Consider the following 26,240-nt stretch of genomic DNA (forward strand, 5'->3'; position numbering starts at 1 on the left):
CCATCCGGGGCACAAGCTCAGCGTTGCACAACGATTGACATCATGATCTCGATCAAACTGGAGAGTGGGGCGGTAAGTTTTTGCACCGCCGCAAATCAGGAGCCTAATTTACCGGTCAGGTGCTAAAACCTGGACGCCCGGTGTTACGCCCAGAAACACCATTAACTGCCCTCCAGGACGCAAACAGAGGCGCAAAAGAGCGGCAAATCCAGCCCTTGGTGTTTAGATATTTTCTAGAAATCTCAATAATATCATTAAAATTATGATTTCTTATTTTATTTCCTGTTTAAATTGCAGCCAGCTTGGTACAGCCTATGTCTCTGCTACAACAGGTGCAGTAGCAACAGCTCTTGGCCTTAATTCACTAACTAAGGTATCACTAACTTTTAATACATGCATGTCTTATCCATTATTGGATATTGAAACTATGGAAAAGGTGCATTGTTGATTTCACGAGGATGATACCAGGAATGAGCAGACATAATTATGCAAAATCTAGTGCTGTATTCAAGAGAAGGTGAAGGTGAAATCTAACAGAAATATTTAACATTTTAAAAGGATTTGAAGGGATCCACTGGTTCAAGATTCAGAACACATATCGGCAGGCTGTTCAGAGCTAATTTGATCCTATGCGCACCTGATTTCAGCAGAGGACACTGGATAGTGATCAGGAACAGGAACCCTGGATAATTTTACTACTTCCTAGCAGGGATACTGAAACCAACTGTTATACCCCAGTGTTGTCTCCAGCTGCGACTAACTAGGGTTTGAACCCAAGGCTTCTATTGTATCCCACAGTGCTGTTAGGGAGGGAGTTCCAGGGTTTTGACCCAGCGACAATGAAGAGCGATATATTTCCAAGTCAGAATGCTGTGTAATTTGGAGGGGAATTTGCAGGTGATGGTGCTCCCATGTGCCTGCTGTCCTTGTCCTTCTAGGTGGTAGTGGTCGTGGGTTTGGGAGATGCTGCTGAAGAAGCCTTGGTGAGTTGCTGCAGTGCATCTTGTACATGGGACACACTGCAGCCACGGTGCGTTGGTGGTAGAGGGAGTGAATGTTGAAGGTGTTGGATGGGGTGCCAATCAAGCGGGCTACTTTGTCCTAGATGGTGCCGAACTTCTTGAGTGTTGTTGGTGCTGCATTCATCCAGGTAAGTGAAGACTATTCCATCACACTCCTGACTTTTGTCTTGTAGATGGTGGAAAGGCTTTGGGGAGTCAGGAGGGGAGACACTCGCCGCAGAATATCCAGCCTCTGACCCGCTCTTGTTGCCACGGTATTTATGTGGCTGGTCCAGTTAAGTTACTGGTTAATGGTGACCCCCAGGATGTTGATGGTGAGGGATTCAACGTTGGTAATGCCGTTGAATATCAAGTGGAGGTGGTTAGACTCACTTGTTGGAGATGGTCATTGCCTGGCACTTGTGTGGCGCGAATGTCACTTGCCACTTATCAGCTCAAGCCTGAATGTCGTCCAGGTCTTGCTGCATGCGGGCATGAACTGCTTAATTTTCTGAGGAGTTGTGAATGGAACTGAACACTGCAATCATCAGCAAATATCCCCACTTCTGACATTATGAAGCAGCTGAATATGGTTGAGCCTAGGACACTGCCACCAGGAACTCCTGCAGCGATGTCCTGGGGCTTGGATGATTGACCTCCAACAACCACAACTATCTTCCTTTGTGCTAGGTATGCCTCCAGCTAGTGGAGAGTTTTCCCCCTGATTCCCATTGACTTCAATTCTCATAGGGCTCCTTGATGCCACAATCAGTCAAATGCTGCCTTGATGTCGAGGGCAGTCACTCTCGCCTCACCTCTAGAATTCAGCTCTCTTGTCCATGTTTGGATCAAGGCTGTAATGAGGTCTAGAGGAGCTGAGCGGTCCTGGTGGAACCCAAAATGAACATCGGTGAGTAAGTGCCACTTGATAGCACCCTTGACGACATCTTCCATCATTTTGCTAATGATTGAGACGTAAACTGATGGGCAGTAATTGGCCGGATTGAATTTATCCTGCCTTTTGTGAATAGGACATCTTTGGGCAATTTTCAACATTGTCAGGTAGATGCCAGTGTTGTAGCTGTACTGGAACAGCTTGGCTAGAGGTACAGCTAGTTCTGGAGAACAATTCTTCAGCACGACAGCCGGGATATGGTTGGGGTCCATAACCTTTACTGTATCCAGTGCGCTCAGCCGTTTCTTGATATCACATGGAGTGAATCAAATTGGCTGAAGACTGCCTTCTGTGATGGAAGGGACCTCAGTAGGAGGCTGATATGGATCATCCACTCAGCACTTCTGGCTGAAGATGGTTGCAAAAGCTTCAGCCTTGTCTTTTCCACTTGCGTGCTGGGCTCCACCTTCATTGAGGATGGAGATATTCTTGGAGCCGCCTCCTCCCGTTAGTTGTTTAATTGTCCACCACCATTCACGACTGGGTGTGGCAGATTGCAGAGTTTTGATCTGATCCGTTGATTGTGGGATCACTTAGCTTTGTCTATAGCATGCTGCTTAGCATGCATGTCGTCCTGTGTGGCAGCTTCCCCGGGTTGGTAAATTGGCGAGGACAAGGTCAAGTAGATTTTTCCCTCATGTTGGTTCTCTCGCCACCTGTTGCAGGCCCAATATGGCAGATATGTCCTTCAGGACTCGGTCAGCTTGGTCATTAGTGGTAGTACAGAGCCACTCTTGGTGATGGACATTGAAATCCCCCACCCAGAGTACATTTTGTGCCCTTGCTGCCATCTCATTGTTAGGTATGCCTGGTGCTGCTCTTGGCATGCTCTTCTACACTCCTCATTGAACCAGGGTGGTCCCCTGGCTAGATGATAACGGTAGAGTGAGGGATATGTCAGGCCAATAGGTGGAATACGATTCTGCAGCTGCTGATGGCCCATAGTGCCTCATGAATGCCCAGTTTTGAGCTGCTAGATTTGTTCTGAATCTATCTCATTTAGCACGGTGGTAGTGCCACACAATATGATGGAGGGTGTCTTCAATGTGAAGACGGGACTACTTCCCCACAATGACTGTGCGCTGATTACTGCTACAAATGCTGTCATACACAGATGCATCTGCAATTGGTAAATTGGCGAGGACGAGGTCAAGTAGATTTTTCCCTCATGTTGGTTCTCTCGCCACCTGCTGCAGGCCCAATATGGCAGATATGTTCTTCAGAACTCGGCCAGCTTGGTCAGTAGTGGTAGTACAGAGCCACTCTTGGTGATGGGCATTGAATTCCCCCAACCAGAGTACATTTTGTGCCCTTGCTACCATCTGAGCTTCTTTCAAGTGGTGTTTAACATGAATTCATCAGCTGAGGGAGGACGGTAGGTGGTAATCAGTAGGAGGTTTCTTTGCCTACTTAGTCTTTCCCATTTGATAAGAGGCAATATAATGAGCACTATTAATAACGACCCCTATTAGTAATATATGAATAAAGGAAAATATTCAGGAGATGAAGATTTAGTAACATTTAACCATGTGTATAGATATAATAATGAACATTTGGACTGACACTGCCTCAATTCACTATTCTTGTAAAGGAAATAATTAATTATCTTTTTCTTCTGTACAGCATGTGACACCTTTAATAGGACGCTTTGTTCCATTTGCTGCAGTAGCTGCTGCCAACTGTATAAATATCCCTTTAATGAGACAAAGGTAGGTTCTCCATTTACTGTCTCATTAGCAGTAAAGCACAGATTTCAAAAGGAAATAATTCTAGCAGTGACAAAGAAAAATGTACCATATAGTAAGTTACCCAATCTTAGCTTTGCTACAGTGGGAGATGTCGAGCAGAGGTCAGACATTTCTCCAAAATAAAGAGCCATTCATTTGTAGGCCATTCCTGCCTACCTGCTTTATTATGGAGGAGAATTTAATGGAGTGCAGGGAGCAGTCCTATTAACTCATCCTTTCAGCAAGTGATATGCCTGGAAAAACTTGACAAAAAGCAAAAATTGGAGAAAATAACATTAAAAATAACACAAAGACAGTCTCGATTCCTGTAAAGGAATCAAAATGCTACAAAATACCAGTAAGACCAGCATATGTGATTGGTGAGAACTAACCTGCCCATCATCATTAGAATGGACCTGCTTACTGGAAGTGAGACACTCTTGGGTTCTATTGAGGGGCCCTTGACTGGGGATATTTTAAAAATGACAATTGCCCTTTTAAGTCTCCCATTGTTGCACATATGGGAGCACCAAAACTTTAAATCCTCTTTAATATTTCCTTTTTGAAAAAAAATAGACCTGTGGTTTTTATTCACCACATCATAGAATCACAGAATGGATATAGCACAGAAGGAGGTCAGTCGGCCTGTGCCAGCTCTCTGCAAGAGCAGTTCAGCTAGTCCCACTACCTTGCCCTTTCCCCATAGCCCTGCAATATTTTTTCCTTCAGATACTTATCCAATTCCCTTTTGAAAGCCAGGATGATCAGGGCTGGGAACTCAACATTCAGGGGTATTCAACATTCAGGAAGGATAGAATAAAAGGAAAAGGAGGTGGGGTAGCATTGCTGGTTAAAGAGGAGATTAATGCAATAGTTAGGAAAGACATTAGCTTGGATGATGTGGAATCTATATGGGTAGAGCTGCAGAACACCAAAGGGCAAAAAACGTTAGTAGGAGTTGTGTACAGACCTCCAAACAGTAATAGGGATGTTGGGGAGGGCATCAAACAGGAAATTAGGGGTGCATGCAATAAAGGTGTAGCAGTTATAATGGGTGACTTTAATATGCACATAGATTGGGCTAGCCAAACTGGAAGCAATACGGTGGAGGAGGATTTCCTGGAGTGCATAAGGGATGGTTTTCTAGACCAATATGTTGAGGAACCAACTAGGGGGGAGGCCATCTTAGACTGGGTGTTGTGTAATGAGAGAGGATTAATTAGCAATCTCATTGTGCGAGGCCCCTTGGGGAAGAGTGACCATAATATGGTGGAATTCTGCATTAGGATGGAGAATGAAACAGTAATTTCAGAGACCATGGTCCAGAACTTAAAGAAGGGTAACTTTGAAGGTATGAGGCGTGAATTGGCTAGGATAGATTGGCGAATGATACTTAGGGGGTTGACTGTGGATGGGCAATGGCAGACATTTAGAGACCGCATGGATGAATTACAACAATTATACATTCCTGTCTGGCGTAAAAATAAAAAAGGGAAGGTGGCTCAACCGTGGCTATCTAGGGAAATCAGGGATAGTATTAAAGCCAAGGAAGTGGCATACAAATTGGCCAGAAATAGCAGCGAACCTGGGGACTGGGAGAAATTTAGAACTCAGCAGAGGAGGACAAAGGGTTTGATTAGGACAGGGAAAATGGAGTACGAGAAGAAGCTTGCAGGGAACATTAAGGCGGATTGCAAAAGTTTCTATAGGTATGTAAAGAGAAAAAGGTTGGTGAAGACAAACGTAGGTCCCCTGCAGTCAGAAACAGGGGAAGTCATAACGGGGAACAAAGAAATGGCAGACCAATTGAACAAGTACTTTGGTTCGGTATTCACTAAGGAGGATACAAACAACCTTCCGGATATAAAAGGGGTCAGAGGGTCTAGTAAGGAGGGGGAACTGAGGGAAATCTTTATTAGTCGGGAAATTGTGTTGGGGAAATTGATGGGATTGAAGGCCGATAAATCCCCAGGGCCTGATGGACTGCATTCCAGAGTACTTAAGGAGGTGGCCTTGGAAATAGCGGATGCATTGACAGTCATTTTCCAACATTCCATTGACTCTGGATCAGTTCCTATGGAGTGGAGGGTAGCCAATGTAACCCCACTTTTTAAAAAAGGAGGGAGAGAGAAAACAGGGAATTATAGACCGGTCAGCCTGACCTCAGTAGTGGGTAAAATGATGGAATCAATTATTAAGGATGTCATAGCAGTGCATCTGGAAAATGGTGACATGATAGGTCCAAGTCAGCATGGATTTGTGAAAGGGAAATCATGCTTGACAAATCTTCTGGAATTTTTTGAGGATGTTTCCAGTAAAGTGGACAAAGGAGAACCAGTTGATGTGGTATATTTGGACTTTCAGAAGGCTTTCGACAAGGTCCCACACAAGAGATTAATGTGCAAAGTTAAAGCACATGGGATTGGGGGTAGTGTGCTGACGTGGATTGAGAACTGGTTGTCAGACAGGAAGCAAAGAGTAGGAGTAAATGGGGACTTTTCAGAATGGCAGGCAGTGACTAGTGGAGTGCCGCAAGGTTCTGTGCTGGGGCCCCAGCTGTTTACATTGTACATTAATGATTTAGACGAGGGGATTAAATGCAGTATCTCCAAATTTGCGGATGATACTAAGTTGGGTGGCAGTGTGAGCTGCGAGGAGGATGCTATTAGGCTGCAGAGTGACTTGGATAGGTTAGGTGAGTGGGCAAATGCATGGCAGATGAAGTATAATGTGGATAAATGTGAGGTTATCCACTTTGGTGGTAAAAACAGAGAGACAGACTAGTATCTAAATGGTGACAGATTAGGAAAAGGGAAGGTGCAACGAGACCTGGGTGTCATGGTACATCAGTCATTGAAGGTTAGCATGCAGGTACAGCAGGCGGTTAAGAAAGCAAATGGCATGTTGACCTTCATAGCGAGGGGATTTGAATACAGGGGCACGGAGGTGTTGCTACAGTTGTACAGGGCCTTGGTGAGGCCACACCTGGAGTATTGTGTACAGTTTTGGTCTCCTAACTTGAGGAAGGACATTCTTGCTATTGAGGGAGTGCAGCGAAGGTTCACCAGACTGATTCCCGGGATGGCGGGACTGACCTATCAAGAAAGATTGGATCAACTGGGCTTGTATTCACTGGAGTTCAGAAGAATGAGAGGGGACCTCATAGAAACGTTTAAAATTCTGACGGGTTTGGACAGGTTAGATGCAGAAAGAATGTTCCCAATGTTGGGGAAGTCCAGAACCAGGGGTCACAGTCTGAGGATAAGGGGTAAGCCATTTAGGACCGAGATGAGGAGAAACTTCTTCACCCAGAGAGTGGTGAACCTGTGGAATTCTCTACCACAGAAAGTAGTTGAGGCCAATTCACTAAATATATTCAAAAGGGAGTTAGATGAAGTCCTTACTACTCGGGGGATCAAGGGTTATGGCGAGAAAGCAGGAAGGGGGTACTGAAGTTTCATGTTCAGCCATGAACTCATTGAATGGCGGTGCAGGCTAGAAGGGCTGAATGGCCTGCTCCTGCACCTATTTTCTATGTTTCTATGTTTCTATGATTGAATCTGCTTCCACCACCCTCTCAGGCAGTGCATTCCAGATCCTAACCACTCGCTGTGTTTAAAAAAAAAAAGTTTTTCCTCGTGTCGCCTTTGGGTCTTCTGCCAATCACCTTAAATCTTTGTCCTCTGGTCCTCGACCCTTCCGCCAATGGGAACAGTTTCTCTCTCTCTACTCTGTCTAGACGCCTCATGATTTTTAATACCTCTATCAAATCTCTTCTCAACCTTCACTGCTCTAAGGAGAACAATCCCAGCTTCTCCAGTCTATCCACATAACTACATCCTTCATCCTTGGAATCATTCTTGTAAATCTTTTCTATACCCTCTCTAAGGCCTTCACATCCATCCTAAAGTGCGGTGCACAGAATTGGACACAATTTTATAACAGAAAAAAAAATGAAAGATTTCTGATGGATAATGTAACCATATTGTCACATTCTCCTTTGTAATAAATACACCACCCTCCCCCACTGCCCCACCATCAATTTTGTGCTGTCTGCAAATTTAGAAATTGTACTTCCGATTCCTGAGTCCAAATTGTGAATAATAGTGATCCCAGCACCACTTCCAATCTTTTGCCAGTCTGAATAGCTGCGCTTTACCTCTACTCTCTGTTTTGTAACCAACTTGGCAGTCATTCTGCTACATATCCCCTGACTCCACATGCTCTGACCTTAATCCTGAGTGTACTATGCGGTACCTTTATTGAAGGCCTTTTGAAAATTCAAATCTATTACATCTACTGCATTACCCTTGTCTGTGAATGGTCTCTTCCAGCCTGCTGACACACCAGCGAGTTCACACTGGGGAGAGACCGTTCACCTGCTCAGAGTGTGGGAAGGGAGTCACTCAGTCACCCAACCTGCTGAGACACCAGCGAATTCACAAGTGACTGCAGGGGTTGGATTCTGCTGTTATTGCTGCTGTTATTCACATCCCTACTGAATCATGTTTATTCTGTTCGTTGGCATTTGTTTCTGATAATCCTTCAGCTCATTGAATATATTCAAGAGGGAGTTAGATATGGCCCTCACAGCTAAGGGGATCAAGGGGTATGGAGAGAAAGCAGGAAAGGGGTACTGAGGGAATGATCAGCCATGATCTTATTGAATGGCGGTGCAGGCTCGAAGGGCCGAATGGCCAACTCCTGCACCTATTTTCTATGTTTCTATACTCCAGTTGAGGTCGGACCAGTGTTTTGTAAAGGTTCACCTTGCTTTTGTACTCCATACCTCTATTTATGAAGCCCAGGAACCCTTATGCTTTTTTTTAACCGCTTTTTCAACCTGCCCTGCCACCTTCAACGACTTGTGTACATATAACCACAGGTCTCTCTGTTCATGCACCCCTTTTAGAATTGCACCCGTTAGTTCATATTGCCTCTCTTTGTTCTTCCTACCAAAATGTGCAATCACTTTTCACTTTTCTGTGTTAAATTTCATCTGCCACGTTTTTGCCCATTATACCAGCCTGTCGATGTCCTTTTGAAGTTTATCACTATCCTCCCATCTGTTCACTATACTAATTTTGAAATTGTGCCCTGTACACCCAATTCTAAGTCATTAATATATATCAAGAAAAACAGTGGTCCTAGTACCGACCCCAGGGGACCACCACAGTATACCTTCCTCCAGTCTGAAAAACAACCGGTAACTACTAAGCATCCCTATCCTGCAACTGTGGAGCTCCTAATCAGACCCTGGAGTGCATCATTGAGCACTGTCATCAGAGGAAATTTGCAGGCAGCCTACAAGATATCCACGCTGATACACCGGAAGATTTGGCCTGGATATCCAACTTGGATGCTGACATTTGATTTGCTTTGCTACTACAAGATGGAAGAAGAAAAAGAAGCAGCAGCAGCAGCAGACCACTACTCTCTGTTTCCTGTCACTTAGCCAATTTCATATCCATGCTGCCACTGTCCCATTTATTCCTTGGGCTTCAATTTTGCTGGCAAACCATTATGTGGCACTTTATCAAACGCCTTTGGAAGTCCGTGTACACCACATCAACCTCTGTTACCTCATCAAAAAACTCAGTGAAGTTAGTTAAACATGATTTGCCTTTAACAAATCCGTGTTGGCTTTCCTTAATTAATCCACACTTGTCCAAATGACCTATTAATTTTGTCCCAGATTATAGTTCCTAAAAGATTCCCCACTACCGAGGTTAAACTGACTGGCCTGTAGTTGCTGGGTTTATCCTTACACCCTTTTTTGAACAAGGGTGTAACATTTCTCCAGTCCTCTGGCACCACCCGCCCCCCCCCGTATCTATGGAAAGAAAGAAAGACTTGGATTTATATAGCACCTTTCATGACCACCGGATGTCGCTAAGTGCTTTATAGCCAATGAAGTACCTTTGGAGTGTAGTCACTGTTGTAATGTAGGAAACGAAGGAGGATTGGAAGATTATGCCCAGTACCTCTGCAATTTCCACCTTTACTTCCCTCAGCATCCTAGGATGTATCCCATCCAGTCCTGGTGACTTATCTACTTTAAGTACAACCCAGCCTTTCTGGTACCTCCGAAAATGGCTTACTCTTGCACCTATTTTCTATGTTTCTATGTTTTTTTATCCCATCCAGTGTCTCAACTACCTCCTCTTTCACTATGACTTTGGTAGCATCTTCCTTGATAAAGATAGATGCAAAGTACTCAGTTAGTACAAAAGCAAAATACTGCAGATGTTGGAATCTGAAATAAAAACAGAAAATGCTGGAAATCTCAGTGGGTCAGGTAGCATCTGTGGAGAGAAAAGCAGAGTTAACTTTTCGGGTCGACAACCCTTCGTCAGAACTGGCGAGTGCTCGAAAAGAACACATTCTTAGAAGCACTGAAAGGGGGCGGGGAAGAAAGAACAAAAAGAAAGGTCTGTGATAGAGTGGCAGACAGGAGAGATTAGAGAGACAAAAGGGATGATGGGCCGAATTGAAATGGTAATGGTAGGAGTTAGAAAAAGATTAGTCAAAATTGAGTGTGAATGGCGGAATAATGACCAGCTGCCATTGGAGATAAAGAGAGAAAAATACATAGGCGCAGGGGGCGCGGGCAGTGGGGGGGAAGGGGGGGTGGCGGGGGAAGGGGAAAGGGAGCCAAAGATGGGCTGCAGTTATGCTCTGCAATTGTTAAACTCGATGTTGAGTCCAGAAGGCTGTAAAGTGATCAAATGAAAGATATGGGGCTGTTCCTCGAGCTTGCGTTGAGCTTTGTTGGAACAGTATAGGAGGCCAAGGATGGAGAGGTCAGAGTGGGAGTGGAGTGGAGTGGAGAATTAAAGTGACAAGCGACCGGAAGCTCAGGGTCACACTTGCGGACTGAACGGACGTGTTCCGCAAAGCAGTCACCCAATCTACGCTTGGTCTCCCCGATGTAGAGGAGACCAAATCGTGAGCAGCGAATACGGTATACTAAATTGAAAGAAGTACAAGCAAATCGCTGTTTCACCTGGAAGGTGTATTTGGGGCCCTGGATAGTGGGCAGGGAGGAGGTAAAAGGGCAGGTGTTGCATCTCCTGCGCTTGCACGGAATGGTGCCATGTGAAGGGGAGGGGGTGCTGGGGGTGACTGCGGAGTGGACCAAGGTGGCGCAGAGGGAGCAGTCCCTTCAGAATGCTGAGAAGGGAGGGGAGGGGAAGATGTGATTGGTGGGATCACGCTGGAGGTGGTGGAAATGACGGAGGATGATCCGTTGAACATGATGGAGGCTGCTGGGGTGAAAAGTGAGGACAAAGGGAACCCTGTTGTGGTTCTGAAAGTGAGAACAGAGGTGCAGGAAATAGAACAGACACGGCCGAGGGCCATGTTAACCATGGCGGAGGGGAATCCTGGGTTGAGGTAAAAGGAAGACATGTCAGAGGCACGAGTGTGAAAGATGGCGTCGTCAGAGCGGATGCGACAGAGATGGAGAAACTGGGAGTATGGAATGGAGTCCTTACAGGATGTGGGGTGGGAGGAAGTGTAGTCCAGGTAGCTCTGGGCGTCAGTGGGCTTATAGTGGATACTGGTGAAAGCCTATCCCCAGAGATGGAAACAGAGAAGTCGAGGAAGGGAAGAGTTGGAGATGGACCATGTGAAGGTGAGGGAAGGGTGGAAATTGGATGCAAAGTAAATGAAATTTTCTACTTCAGGGCGAGAGCAGGAAATGGCACCAATACAGTCATCAATGTACCGGAAAAAGAGGTGAGGGAGGGAACCCAAGTAGGACTGGAACAAAGGATGTTCCACATATCCCATGAAAAGGCAGGCATAGCTAGGACCCATGCAGGTTCCCATAGCAACACATTTGATTTAGAGAAAGTGAGTGGAGTTAAACGAGAAGTTATTCAATGTGAGAACAAGTTCAACCAGGCAGAGGAGGGCGGTGGGGACTGGTTGGGCCTCTGCTCAAGAAAGAAGCGGAGCGCTCTCAGGCCATCCTGGTGGGGGATGGAAGTGTGGAGGGATTGGACGACTATGCTGAAAAGGAGACGGTTGGGGCCGGGAAACTGGAAACTGTTAAATTGATGGCGGACGTTGGAGAAGTCACGGATGTAGGTGGGAAGAGAGTGGACAAGGGGAGAATAAATAGAGTCGAGATAGGAAGAAATAGGTTCTGTGGGGCAAGAACAGGCTGAATGGATGGGTCTACCGGGACAGTCCTGTTTGTGGATCTTGGGAAGGAGGTAGAAGCAGCTGTGCAGGGTTGGGAAACTATGAGATTGGTGGCTGTGGAGAGAAGATTTCCAGAGGAGTTGACGGGTCTGGGAAATTATGGCTTGATGTTCAGTAGTGGGGTCATGATCCGGGGGGGGTAGGAGGAGGTGTCCGAGAGTTGCCGATCAGCCTCTGCAAGGTAGATGTCAGTTCGCCAAACAACAACAGCGCCATTCTTGTCAGCAGGTTTAATGAGAAGTACTCATTTAGTACCTCAGCTGTGCCTTCTGCCTCCACGCGCAGGTCTCCATTTTGGTCCCTAATCAGCTCCACCCCTCCTCTTACTACCCGTTTACTATTTATATGCCTGTAGAAGACTTCTGGATTCCCTTTTGTGTTAGCTGCTAATCTATTCTCATACTCTCTTTGCCCCTCGTATTTCCTTCTTCACTTCCCCTCTGTACTTTTTATATTCAGCCTGGTTCCAAGTTGTATTCTCAACTTGACATCTGTCATACACCCCCCTTTTTCTGCTTCATACTCTCTCTATCTTTCATCATCCAGGGAGCTCTGACTTTGGTTGCTCTACTGTTTCCCCTCATAGGATTGTGCCCGAACTATCTCCTCTTTAAAAGCAGCGCATTGTTCAATTACAGCTTAGCCTGCCAATCTTTGATTCCAATTTACCCGGGCCAGATCTATTCTCAACCCACTGAAATTGGCCTTCCTCTAATTAAATATTTTTACTAATAGATTGCTCCCTGTCCTTTTTCACAGCTAATCTAAGCCTTATGATACTATAATCACTGTTCCTTAAATGTTCCCCAACTGATACTTGCTCCACTTGGCCCACCTCATTTCCCAGAACCAGATCCAGCAATATCTCCTTCCTTAGGAATCCAAAAATCATCTTCTGGAGTATAATAGAGTTCCATTTACTTCACAACCCAAACAATATGTTTCTCATAACAGCATGACTTAAACTACTGAAAACCTTTCTCATCAACTGATTTCACATTGGTCCACAAACTAAAAGCTGCCGAGGTCTACTGAATATGGAGCCAAACATCTGTACGTATGAAAAGGGGACAGGACTACAGTGATGAACTGTTGATTTTGGAATTGGTTTAAAGGAATACAAACTGTAATCATCTAAACTTTTTCATTTTTTATGAGCATGAGGTGCAAAAATATAAATTGTAAATTGGCTTTTCTTCCTGCCCTGCAAAAAATAGCCTTTCAGCATCGAGACAAGTGCCATTTTAAAGTTTGGAATACTAAGTTTAAACATCCTGGAAATCTTCACATTCTGCTTTCATTCCACAGAGAATTGAAACATGGAATACCAGTAACAGATGAAAATGGCAACCGACTAGGAGAATCAACAAAAGCTGCTCAACAGGCCATTGTACAAGTAGTCATCTCTAGGATTCTCATGGCTGCTCCTGGCATGGGTCAGTAGTACTAAAAGTAAACCGTTTTAACATAAGAACATAAGAAGTAGGAGCAGGATTAGGTCATTGGCCCCTCGAGCCAGTTAATAAGATCATGGCTGATCTGATCTTGGGCTCAGCTCCATTTCCCTGCCCGCTCCTCATAACCCTTCACTCCCTTATTGTTCAAAAATCTGTCCAACTCCACCTTAACAGTCTGACTTCATGAGTCACTCTGGTTAAGCAAATTGCTGTCTTTTCTTTTGTTCATGTTATTTATATGATGTGTTATTGCCAGCTGGACACCAAATGCAGTTTTGTTGTTCATGTGTGTCTGATGTGTACCTTTCTTATAGTGTTACTGTTTGTCATTGGAAACACATACTTATTCCAAATTTACTGTAGATAATCATCATGATGATTTCATATTGATACATTTGCATGCTAGTTATGGTTTACAAACTAATTGCATAATTCAATTCCAATTTGATTGAAGCAGATTTTTACCACAGTTATTTTTCTGTCTTGTTTGTGTTACAATGTTAAGTTGCTAGATTTAGCATTCATTGGAAGATTTTGTATTTTCTGGTCGCTCTAATGATGGAATGATGAGCTACAATTCAAGAGGCCCAGCGTTGCCTGTCATTCAAACTCGATTAGCTTCTGTGGGTGGATCCTACCAACAACAACAACTTATATTTATATTAATGTAGTAAAACATCCCTAGGTGCTTTACAGGAGTATTATGAGACAAAAAATTTGACACCGGGCCATTCAGGGAGAAATTAGGGCATGTGACCAAAAGCCTGGTCAAAGAGGTAGGTATTAAAGAGCATCTTGAAGGAGGAAAGAGAGGCTGAGAGGTTTAGGAAAGGAATTCCAGAGCTTAGGGCCTAGGCAACAGAAGACACGGCCACCAATGGTTGAGTGATTATAATCATGGATGCTCAAGAGGGCAGAATTACAGGAGTGCAGACATCTCGGGGGGGCGGGGGGGGGGTTGTGGGGCTGAATAAGATTAGAGATAGGGAGGGGCAAGGCCATGGAGGGATTTGAAAACGAGATGAGAATTTTGAAATGGAGACATTGTTTAACCGGGAACCAATGTAGGCCAACGAGCATAGGGGTGATGGGTGAGCAGGGCTTGATGCGAGTTAGGACACGGGCAGCCGAGTTTTGGATCAGCTCTAGTTTACGTAGAGTAGAATGTGGAAGGCCAGCCAGGAGTGCATTGGGATAGTCAAGTCTAGAGGTAATAAAGGCATGGCTGAGGGCTTCAGCAGCAGATGATCTGAGGCAAGGGTGGAAATGGGCGATGTTACAGAGATGGAAATGGGCAGTCTTAGTTATGCAGCGGATATGTGATCGAAAGCTCATTTCAGGGTCAAATATTGCGAACAATATGGTTCAGCCTCAGACAGAAGTTGGAGATTGGGATGGAGTCAGTGGCTAGGGAACGAAGTTTGTGGTGAGGACTGAAAACAATGGCTTCGGTTTTCCCAATATTCAATTGAAAATTTCTGCTCATCCAGAACTGGATGTCTGACAAGCAGTCTGACAATTTAGAGATCATGGAGGGATTGAAAGATGTAGTAGTGAGATAGAGCTGGGTGTCATCAGTGTACATGTGGAAACTGACGCTATGTTTTTGGATGATGTCACCAAGGGGCAACATGTAAATGAAAAATAGAAGGGGGCCAAGGATCGATCCTCTGGGAACACCAGAGGTAACGATGCGGGAGCGGGAAGAGAAGCTGTTGCAGGTGATACTCTGGCTACGATTAGATAGATAAGAATGGAACTAGGTGAGTGCAGTCCCACCCAGCTAGACGACGGTGGAGAAGCGTTGGAGAAGGATAGAGTGATCAACTGTGCCAAAGGCTGCAGACAAGTCAAGAAGGATGAAGAGGGATAGTTTGCCTTTGTCACAGTCACAAAGTCACAATCACCACTTCTTGACCTGGTTTTGGATAGAAAACTAGTGGTAGAAAGATATATGATCTTGAATGAAATAGTAAAAATCTAGCAGTGGTGTCTATCCTTGACTATAAAAACACACTGACTGCCAAATAGCATGGACCTGCATTGGCAAGTATCATTGAGACATTCACAGCTAAGCCGTCTAAAGCAAGACTGCATGGGAATTAAGAGCCCAGAGAAATGGAGGAAGTTGATGCATTATATATGGAAAGGTTAATCTGTGCTTTTGTGATTCCTACACGTCGTGCGTTTCAGGTATTAATGCTGGCAATGCCTCCAACTGACAAGTAAAAACTGGAAAACCATAATGTTATCTTGACCATATTATTACACGTTTCATCAACTTTTTACCCAATTACAGAATTCTACAAAAGTTAAATTATTTCGGGTTTTTTTTTAATGGAATTCAAAACCATGTGTTACAAATGCCAATACTATATATGCTTTTTCTGATCATAGCCATTGCATTGGACTGAGATCTAAATCATTAGAAACATGCTTACCTCCTGTTGTTACCAAATACACCTAATGGTTTATTTTTGTTTTATATTTTAATTGTGATCAAATTGTTAACTTATTAAATGAGCTTTTTTTTTTAGCTATCCCTCCATTTATAATGAATAGCTTGGAAAGGAAAGCCTTTTTAAAGGTAAGTTTTCCATATTTATCTTTTGAATTTTCTATCTTTCTGTTTGAGGAGACAATCATGGGTGCTAATGTTCAGCAATATTCATTTTTCTTCCTGTACTAAAGAAACATTAATCAAGCTACTCATTCAATACACTACTGACCTTTTATTCTTAAAATAAGTTATAATGTAGTAGAGGAAATTATCATCATATGCAGTCCCTCGGAATCGAGGAAGACTTGCTTCCACTCTTAAAGTGAGTCCTTAGGTGGCTAAACAGTCCAATACGAGAACCACAGTGCCTGTCACAGGTGGGACAGATAGTCGTTGAGGGTAAGAGAGGGTGGGACAAGTTTGCCGCACATTCTTTCTGCTGCCTGCTCTTGTTTTCTGCATGCTCTCGATGTTGAGACTCTAGGTGCTCAGCGCTCTCCCGGATGCACTTCCTCCATTTAAGGCAGTCTTTGGTCAGGGACTCCCAGGTGTCAGTGGGGATGTTTATCAGGGAGGCTTTGAGGGTGTCCTTGTAAAGTTTCCTCTGCCCACCTTTGACTCATTTGCCGTGAACGAGTTCCAAGTAGAGCACTTGCTTTGGGAATCTCGGGCCCAAGTTTCCACATGATTTGCGCCTGATTTTTAGAAGCAACTGGTGGAGAACGGACTATCTTAGAAATCGTAATTCTCCACATTTTTTTTTCTGCAGTTCTAGTCAGGTAGAACAGTTCTACTTTGGAACAGAATTTTTTATTCAAAAGGGGGCGTGTCCGGCCACTGACGCCTGATTTCAAAGTTTCCACAGTGAAAACGTACTCCAAACTAAAGTAGAATGGAGCAAGTGAAGATTTTTGTCGAACTAAAAAAACCTGTTCTACACATTAAAAAATCAGGCGCAAATTATGCGTCCAGAATGAGGTGGGGGGGGGGGGGAAGGGAACTCATTAAATTCTACAATAAATCCTTATTTATACTTCTACAAATATTATACAAATAAATCCAACCTGAATAAACATTTATAAGCAAAGAAAAGATTAAATAAACCATCTTCCTACTTGTGTGAAAGTGCTTCAGGCACGGAGAATGCTGCAGTCAGCCTGAGGCGCCCATTCTGCCCGTGGGGGGGGGGGGGGGGGGAAGGGGAGAGGAGGCGCCCGTTCTTTCCCGCGGGGGGGGGGGGGTAGGAGGCGCCCGTTCTTCCCGCGGGGGGGGTGGGGAGAGGAGGCGCCCGTTTTTCCCGTGGGTGGGGGGGGGGGCGGAGAGGAGGCGCCCGTTCTTTCCCGCGGGGGGGGGGGAAGGAGACAATGAGAAGGCTGCAAGTGCTGATATGCTGATGGCAATGTGCTTTTATTAAAAAAAATGTTCAAAAATTAAACAGCTACAAAGAACTGCAAAAATGGCCGAGTGCCAATGTTTTTTTCACACTGAGCATGCGCGAACGCTCCAACGCGCACGCGCAGCGTTGCCGGCGGGAAAAAAACTAATTTAAATAGTACCCACCCCCTCCCACTTACAAAATCGGCGCGAGTGTAGGCTCCGCCCCCCTGGGCGCCGCGCCAGGCAGACAAGGAGCTGCAGAACGCTCCAGAATCGCGATTTTTTTTTTTAGGCGCGAAAAACGAGCGTCCAGCTCGGAGGGGCGCCCGATCTTTATCGTGTGGAAACTTGGGCCCCTCGTATCTGGCATGCAAATAATGTGGCCTGCCCAGCGGAGCTGATCAAGTGTGTGGAGATGGTGACATCATCTACCATGACCAGTTCTGAGGCGGCTGATGGTTATTCACTGTTTGCGAGGAAAATTTGATCCTTCAGGTTGTACTGTGGGGTCCTCTAAAAGGAATCCATTCCATATGTCACAGTTCCTGAAATACTTTGTGCCATCTTCTTTTGGGGAAGACAAATCAGTAGGCAAAATAATGCCTTTGTGATACTCATTGCCTATTTATTAGCATCAATGCTCTCTCTAATGCCAACAGTGAACTCCGTTCCCTAGCCAGCAATTCCATCCCTCTCCCTGGCAACTGTCTGAAACTGAACCAGACTCTATGCAATTATGGTGTCGTTTTGGACCCTGAGCTGAGCTTCCGACCATATATCCATGCCATCACTAAAACAACCTAGTTCTACCTCTGTTACATCGCCCTACTCCGTCCCTGCCTCAGCTCATCTGCTGCTGAAATCTTCATCCATGTCTTTGTTATCTCTAGACTTTTCTATTCCAACGCCGACCTCCTATCTTCCACCATCCGTAAGCTTTGAGGTCATCCAAAACTCTGTTTCCCGTGTCCTAACTCGCACCAAGTCCCATTCACCCATCGCCTCTGTGCTCTCTGACCTACATTGGCTTCCGGTTAAGCAAAGCTTAAAATTAAATTTAAAATTTTCAGCCTTGCTTTCAAATCCCTCCATAGCCTCGCCTTTCCTTATCTCTGTAATCTCCTCCAGCCCTATAACCCTCCGAGATATCTGTACTCCTCCAATTCTGGCCACTTCAGCATCCTGATTTTAATTGCTCCATCATTGGCAGCCATGCCTTCAACCAGCAACACTCTGGAATTCCCTCCCTAAACCTCTCCACCTCTCTACCTCTCTTTCCTCCTTTAAGATGCTGCTTAAAACCTATGACTTTGACCAAGCTTTTTGGTCATCTGCCCTAATATTTCCTTATGTGGCTGGGTGTCAAATTCTGTTTGATAACAATCCTGTGAAGCGCCTTGGGACATTTTACTACGTTAAAGGTGTTGTATAAATACAAGTTGTTGTTGTAAGTGGCTATCAAGGACACTGAATATGTCCCCACTATCATGGCAGCAGTGACACAAAGGGCTGGATTTTGCGAGGACCCACCTGCACGGTGTGGAGAGACCTGGGAGAAAAGTCATGTTTCCCAGCATGTCATGTTTCCTGGGGTTTTAACTCCACAGCTTGCGTGCAACATCAGGGGTGGGTTCCCCACCCGGATGTCAGCCTGATTGACAGACTGGCTTTCAGTCGTGCAGGAAACTCGAACAAGGAGGCCACAGGACCAGGTAACTGCTGGGCCCAGGATGGGGCGGGGCAGGGGGGAGGGAGTGGGGTGGGGTGGGGTGAGGTGAGGTGGAGTCGAGTCCCATCCCATCCCATCCCATCCCATCCCCCAGCCGGGGGGGGGGGGGGTCCAACCCCCGACCTGGCTGATGGTGGAGGAGCTTGGGGGCCAGGAGAAAGCAGTCCTGGTCCTCCTGGGCCACAAGGAGTGCTCCCCAAGGCTGAGGCCACCTTGTTGCAGCTACCGGGAATCCCAACTCCTGGGATCCCTGGCCAATTGCAGTATAACCTGCAAAGCAGGTTAAAGAAGAGGCTTCAGGCCTCATTATGATAAAATTGCCAACCCGCCTCCTGGTAGGGGGTTGCACACCCTCTCCCCCCACACAACCCCCCCCCCCCACCCCCACCACCATCCCTCTGGAGTTAAAGATGAAAATGGGCAGATTGCGGCGAGGTTCACATTTTTTCAACTTTCACTCCCCCTCCCCCTGCCCATGCTTCCAGCCCACCTGTTCCCACTCACTTCCTCCCCCCCCCCCCCCATGCTTCCAGCCCACCTGTTCTCACTCACTTCCCCCTCCCACACTTATAACCCACCTGTTCTCACTCCCCCTCCCCCCACCCACGCTTCCAGCCCACCTGTTCTTACTCCCCTCCCCCACGCTTGCAACCCACCTGTTCTTACTCCCCCCCCCCCCCTCTCCTCCCCCACGCTTACAACCCACCTGTTCTCACTCACTTCCCCCTCTCCCCCCACACTTCCAGCCCACCTGTTCTCACTCACTTCCCCCTCTCCCCCCACACTTCCAGCCCACCTGTTCTCACTCACTTCCCCCTCCCCCCCCCCCCCCCCACACTTCCAGCCCACCTGTTCTCACTCCCCCACGCTTACAACCTACCTGTTCTCACTTCCCTTCCAGCCCACCTGTTCTTACTCCCCCCCCCCCCCCCCCCACCTTTCCACGCTTACAACCCACCTGTTCTCACTTCCCCACACTTACAACCCACCTGTTCTTACTCCCCCCACCCCCTCCCCCCCACAGTTACAACCCACCTGTTCTTGCTTCTCCCCCCCCCCCCCCACACACTTACAACCCACCTGTTTCCCCCCCCCCCCCACACACTTACAACCCACCTGTTCTTGCTCCCCCGCCCCCACACACTTACAACCCACCTGCTCTTACTTCCCCCCCATCCCCCCACACACGTTTCCAACCCACCTGTTCTCACTGCTGAAAATTCCGACCAAAGACCCAGTGGTTTTGAAAACGGTGATCATTTCTAACAAAAAATTAGATTAGATTTTTTTAATAACACATTTAGTTGAAGCAAAGAATCCAAATAAATATTCAAAGAGTAAAGCTGTCATTTTGTTTTGTTATCTCTTTACCCTGTGGACCTACTTTCCGACCATGGGAAAATATTTTATGTGGTTCCAAAAGGACTACCCTTTCCTTAAGTTACACCTGAGAAGGCTTTCTAATTTGCTGCAAAGATCTATTTTAGGTTACACTGCTATGTTCCATTTTTGGATTCTGTAAAATCACATCTGAGATGTGTCATTTGGTATGTAAAATACGCATGGAATAGTTTTATTAGTCTGCTAACACTTGCTGTTAATGTTCACATGTATAATGAGAAATTGGACAAGGTACTGGAAGAAGTAGGCACCCAGGTGCCTATATCCTCCAAGAAGGAAGCAATATCTTCAGGAGGGAAAGGGGAGAACATTAGCAAGAAGAAAGACTGATTAAACTTTTAAAAACAAGCTCCTCAGCTTGACTGCAATGAGTATATTTACAATTATGTTTTAACTGATGAATTCTTACAAATGTTATCTTGTCATTAATGACTTAATGCTTCCTTCATACAAATCTGTGTCTCTAATACAAAATTTAGCCAGCTTATTGGTGCCTTGTTGGGGCTAGTGAAATACTGCAACAGCATTGAAATTTCCATTTGAATTCACGAGATTGAATTTATTGATGTTTGCATTATTATTGTAGCGATTCCCATGGATGAGTGCGCCTATTCAAGTGGGCTTGGTAGGAGTCTGGTGAGTATTGGTATTTTGAAAACTCTCTACTGTCATCATTAGTTACAGTAGTTGTAAATTGGAGGCAGTCCTATTCTAACTTTTCCAGTTATTAGAAGTTCTTTACAGCACATTTCAATTTTTTAATAGATTAACCACTAATCTAAAGGTAAAAATAAACTGAACAAAAAGTTTTGCATTAAAATTAGGAATAGCATCAGAAATAAAATATAACAAGTTTATGCTATAGAATCATAGAATGATACAGCACAGAAGGAGGCCATTCAACTTTGGTAGAGCTATCCAATTAGTTCCACTCCTCTGCTCTTTCCCCATAGCCCTGCAATTTATTTTCCTTCAAGTATTTATCCAGTTCGCTTCTGAAAATTACTATTGAATCATCTTCCACCACACTTTCAGGCAGTGCATTCCCGATCACAACAACCCAGTGCACAAAAATGTTTCCTCGTGTCACCTCATTCTTTTGCCAATGATCTTAAATGTGTGCCTTCTGGTTACCAACACATCTGCCACTGGAAACAGTTTCTCCTTATTTACACTATTAAAACTGTTCATGATTTTGAACACTTTTAACAAATCTCCTCTTAACCATCTCTGTTCTAAGGAAACAATGCCAGCTTCTCCAATCTCTCCACATAACTGAAGTACCTCATTCTAGTAAATCTCGTTTTCACCCTCTGAGGCCTTGACATCCTTCCAGAATTGAACACAATACTCCAGCTGAGGCCTAACCAGTGATTTATACTATCTGCTTCTATTAATAAAGCTAAAGATCCCATTTGCTTTTTAACAGCCTTCTCAACTTGTCCTGGCATCTTCAAAGACTTGTACGCGTACACCCCCAGGTCTCTGTGTTCCTGCACCCCGATTAAAATGGTACCATTTAGTTTATATTGCCTCTCCTCATTCTTCCTACCAAAATGTATCACTTCATCTGTTAGCTATGAAAAGAAGAGTATAAGTATTCTGTGGGGGTTTAAAAAAAAATTTGTCCCATATCTGAGTACTTCACTCTGCAGATTTATAACGGTTTCCCAAATGACTTTTAAGGTGCTTCATTAAAGAGCCATACAGAAATTGGAGAGTTCTCAATATTGATGTTATAAACTCCTACACATTAAACATTTAAACAGAACTACCATATCAGAAACTGGTTTCATGTCAATAAAGACCTGCTTTGTGATGGCACTCTAACTAAAGAAATACACAACCTTACATAGCCCTCTAAATGGCTGAGGGTACATAGACCATATGATGTGGCTTAATGTCACACAGACCAGGAAGTTCATAGTTACAAAGCTTGCTTAACCATTTTCAGTGGGAGTGGAGACAGATTAAGTGCACTCAGCATTACCTTGCAAGGGGAAAACATGAGCAGGTTTCCTTCTCCTCGTTTTTTAAGTCAGTAACCCATGATGGAAGTGACTTCAGTGAAGACAGGTTCAAGCCTAGATGTTCTCACCGTTGAGACTAATACCAGAGTTGTCGCTGCCCATGGAATATATGTGAACATGGGTCATGTTCTTCAGGTGAGGAAGGGGAGAAAATGTGGTGGGGGAAGCGTTAAAGGGAATTTCCTTTTTTAATTTTTTTTAATCTTTGACTGGCAGTGGCAAAGTTAATTGAAGAAATCAATTGGTTAGAAAAGGTGTCTCTTGGGAAAAAATAGGCAGGTTTTACAAATTTTATGACATTTACAATGAGTAATTCCTCTCATTATTGCACAACTGTACCAATGTGTGAGGGTGTCTTCAAGACTTCACTTTGTACCTGCAAAGAACTCCCTCAGCAAGTATTCATATTATTACATGTTGGGGTTAAAAAAAAGACTTCTCTTCCTCGAGGTGGACACCCTGATGTAAGGAGTTGACACCTGCCCTTTGACATAGTGACCACGGAATCACTCAGACGAAACCTTGGTTAACCGGTTTATTTATTCGAACATGCTCGGGAAGGTTCCGATGAACACTTCAAAGTACAAGAGCTCTACAAGCACAGTTAACGATTTTTCGATTTGTGCAACCGTCCTACGAAACCACCGATTGGCCTACTGCTCAGACTGGCTCGGAGTGGTTCTCCCCCACCTGTCCATCTCCCATGGTGTCAACTTTGCCTCAGTTTCTCATGACATGTTGATTGACCTTGTTTCCCAGGGTTTGCTATCTTTCTAGGTTGTTGATTCTCCACTGCCCTTGTTATTCAGTATGTTTTCATCTTCTCTCAGTCTGTGCTAAGGGTCAATGCAGTGTCGGCTACTTATGGTTCATTAACCATCAGGCATTGCTGCCTCCCTCTTCTTAATCCAATGTAAGCGAGTGTATAGCGTGCTTTACATACATAAGCGAGTTTTACATAATCGGTCAATATTACAATCCATACCGTAAGACAGAAGAACTCCTGATTCCTCAGAACCTCTTAATTTCCTTATGCTTCTTACTCAAGTGTACTTTTTACCCCCTTACATCCACCTACTTAGGTATGTAATGTGAGAGAAAACAAAAGTATCTTATTGCTTGGTGAAATAAATGTTTGTCAATTAACATCCCTCTATACAATACAAAGTAATTCGTTGCTTTGGAAAAGAAAAGTTGCATTTTGGGATTGGAATACATTATTTTTTAAAAAGTTTATTCACCCATATTGTTTGACTGCTAAATCTACTTTGAAAAATATGAACTGTTTTGCTTTTATAACGTTAAGTCTACAATTAGTTAATCTCCCATGATGTTGTGATGTTGCTCACAAACAAAAATTAATAAAAATTGTTCATCTGTTTTTGTACAACTTTCTCTGCTTCCTCACTCTCTCGTTCCTTCTCTATCTATCTTTGTTTTCACTCTTTCTTTCTGTGTATGTCTTTTTTTCTCTCTCTCTCATTTTCTTTCTCATCCTCCCCATGCAGCCAGCTCACATGCACTCATTGGGGCTGAATTTGCAGTCAGAGTCTTCCCTCCGACCAGCAAAAAATCTACAAACTTACCTTCTGCATCGGGATCCATGAAGACTTGCAGTCCTCGGCCTCTATGCGCAATCATGCGAAGAGGCTCAAGTATTCCAGGGGCACATGCAGTTCGCAAGCGCCCCTGGGATCATGTGGGCCAGCTCAACCAATCAAAGAAGGGAATTCCCATTCATGAATGGAGATCACATAAAATATAAATTTAACATAACAACTAAAAAAAATACAAATTTAAAATTAATTAAAATACACTATAATGAAACATTTAAAACAAAAATGTAATTTTTTAAAAAGTAAAGGTTTTAAAGGGGCTTAAAAAAAATATAACCTTGCGTTATTATTAATGTGTTTAAATGAAACAAAAAAAAAAATTTTTTTAATTTAAACTCTTAACATTGGAAAATGCAGGCCATATGCCTGATTTTACCAGGCATAAAAATTTCACAGGCATTCGTTGGGCAGAAGTTGGGTAAATAACAAATAGCCCAACTCCGCCTGCGGAGGCCTTTATCCCGGGGATGCAGATGATCTGTCAATCTTGACAGATCACAAGTTCCGGTTTCAGCGCATGCGCAGCGTATGCCTAAACCCGGAACTTGCGCGGCCCCTACGGGCGCATGCGCAACTCGTATATGCCTGTAGGGGCTACAAATTATGGCCGATTATCTCGCTTCCTTCTCTTCCTTTCCCTCTCCTCCTTCCGTCCCTCACACAGTTGCCATATGTAATACCCTTGCCCTTCAAAGTACTTTGACAAAGATTTTTATCGTACATTTTCTTTCTTTTCTTGGTTTGTGGATGGGAAAGATGTTTCAAACAGCCCAATTCTTAAAATGAATACAAAACTATTTTGAAAAAGTTTCTGCCTGAGGTGAATCATAGTCTGTAGAAAGGCAAGCATCTATCATTAGATAAATATTTACTGTTTTACCTTCAGCCCTGGCAGGGAAATATTTCAAAATGGCAGGCTCTATTATGATTTCTGCCAAACTGCACCCAGCCTCTTAAACTGGCTTATTCTCAATGTGCCATTTTTATGACATTTCCATAAAGCTGAAGAACTGATGGAAACTTTCCCAAATGATTCAATAGACTTGGTGAGAGATTTTTTTCTACTGTCATATGAGATGCGAAGCCTATATCCAGGTAGCTAGCAGAGGCTTTAGAGCAGTAGAGGAGCAGAATCCCAAGTAACTAGATTCTCCACTCCAGCCTCTTGCCACTCCACTCAACCATTGTCCTAAAACCTTTTGTTCCGCTCCAATGCTGGCCCAGCTCTGCTACATTGCATGGCCACTGGCTTACCTGTGCTGTACTACACCACAGCTAGATTGGCCTCTCATAAACAGCAGAAAACATCAGAAATGGAAACAGTTATGGAAAGTAATGCAGGTGTATTAGGTATATATAAAACCTTGAACCAAAGACTTTATTTACAACATTCACTGAATAAATTAAACAATATTTGGTCAAAAATACAGCTTTAATCTTGACTAAGTATTATGATCAAAAAATCTTAATGGAACTTTAAAATTATATTACCAAAGCAAAATACTTAGGATGCTGGAATCGGAAACAAAAACAGAAAATGCTGGAAATCTCAGCGGGTCAGGCAGCATCTGTGGAGAGAGAAACAAAGTTAATGTTTCAGGTCGATGATCCTTCGTCAGAACTGGCGAATGTTCGAAATTGTCATGTATTCAACCAGCATTGTAACCCATGTATAAACACCGTGAGAACACTGACCACTAGGTGGGAGACACTCCTAACCTGGACCTTCAGATATAAAAGGGGAAGCTCCACCCACCTTCATCACTTGAGTGCTAAGGAATAAAGGACAGGTCACAGACTGACCTTCTCTCAAGCATGGGCCTCGTGTGCATTTATACTGTGTAGTAAGGACGTATCAATGGCGACAAGAAACTGGGATTTAAACCACGCGAGCATGGCCACTAGCAGAACAGAAGAGAGGTACTGTGTTAAGGAATGGTTGGGACAGAGATTCAACATTGTTAAAGCAGCACACAGTTCTCCAGGCAGACAAGGGCAGTCAGGCATGCCCCATCATGTCGTCGAACCCAGAGGGGGAGTTCGACAGAGACAATGGCAAGCTGAACAGCGATTCACGCCATTGCAAGGGACAATACGGCCAGTAATGGGGCCATCAACACCTGTTAATGGTGCACTCAAGGACAATAACAGGGGCAGTCAGGGACAATCGACTGGCAAGGGACCTTTTGTTTCAAACCGCAACTCATGCTGGAGGCGTGGAGGCATGCATTCAGCC

The 26,240-nt window shown here is 44.4% G+C and overlaps 1 protein-coding gene across 2 annotated transcripts in view; it reads left to right on the top strand.

Moving 5' to 3' along the window:
• LOC139262119 (sideroflexin-1) overlaps nucleotides 1-26,240 on the top strand; it is a 141,950-nt gene that overhangs the window by 107,040 nt on the left and 8,670 nt on the right. For both annotated transcript variants that reach the window (XM_070877269.1, XM_070877270.1), the window contains exons 5-9: nucleotides 298-373; nucleotides 3,580-3,665; nucleotides 13,203-13,330; nucleotides 15,889-15,938; nucleotides 20,945-20,994. In XM_070877269.1, coding sequence (XP_070733370.1) covers nucleotides 298-373; nucleotides 3,580-3,665; nucleotides 13,203-13,330; nucleotides 15,889-15,938; nucleotides 20,945-20,994 — 390 coding nt within the window. The remainder of the gene's footprint in view (nucleotides 1-297; nucleotides 374-3,579; nucleotides 3,666-13,202; nucleotides 13,331-15,888; nucleotides 15,939-20,944; nucleotides 20,995-26,240) is intronic.

Source organism: Pristiophorus japonicus, chromosome 4 (assembly GCF_044704955.1).
Source record: "Pristiophorus japonicus isolate sPriJap1 chromosome 4, sPriJap1.hap1, whole genome shotgun sequence".
NCBI lineage: Eukaryota > Metazoa > Chordata > Chondrichthyes > Pristiophoridae > Pristiophorus > Pristiophorus japonicus.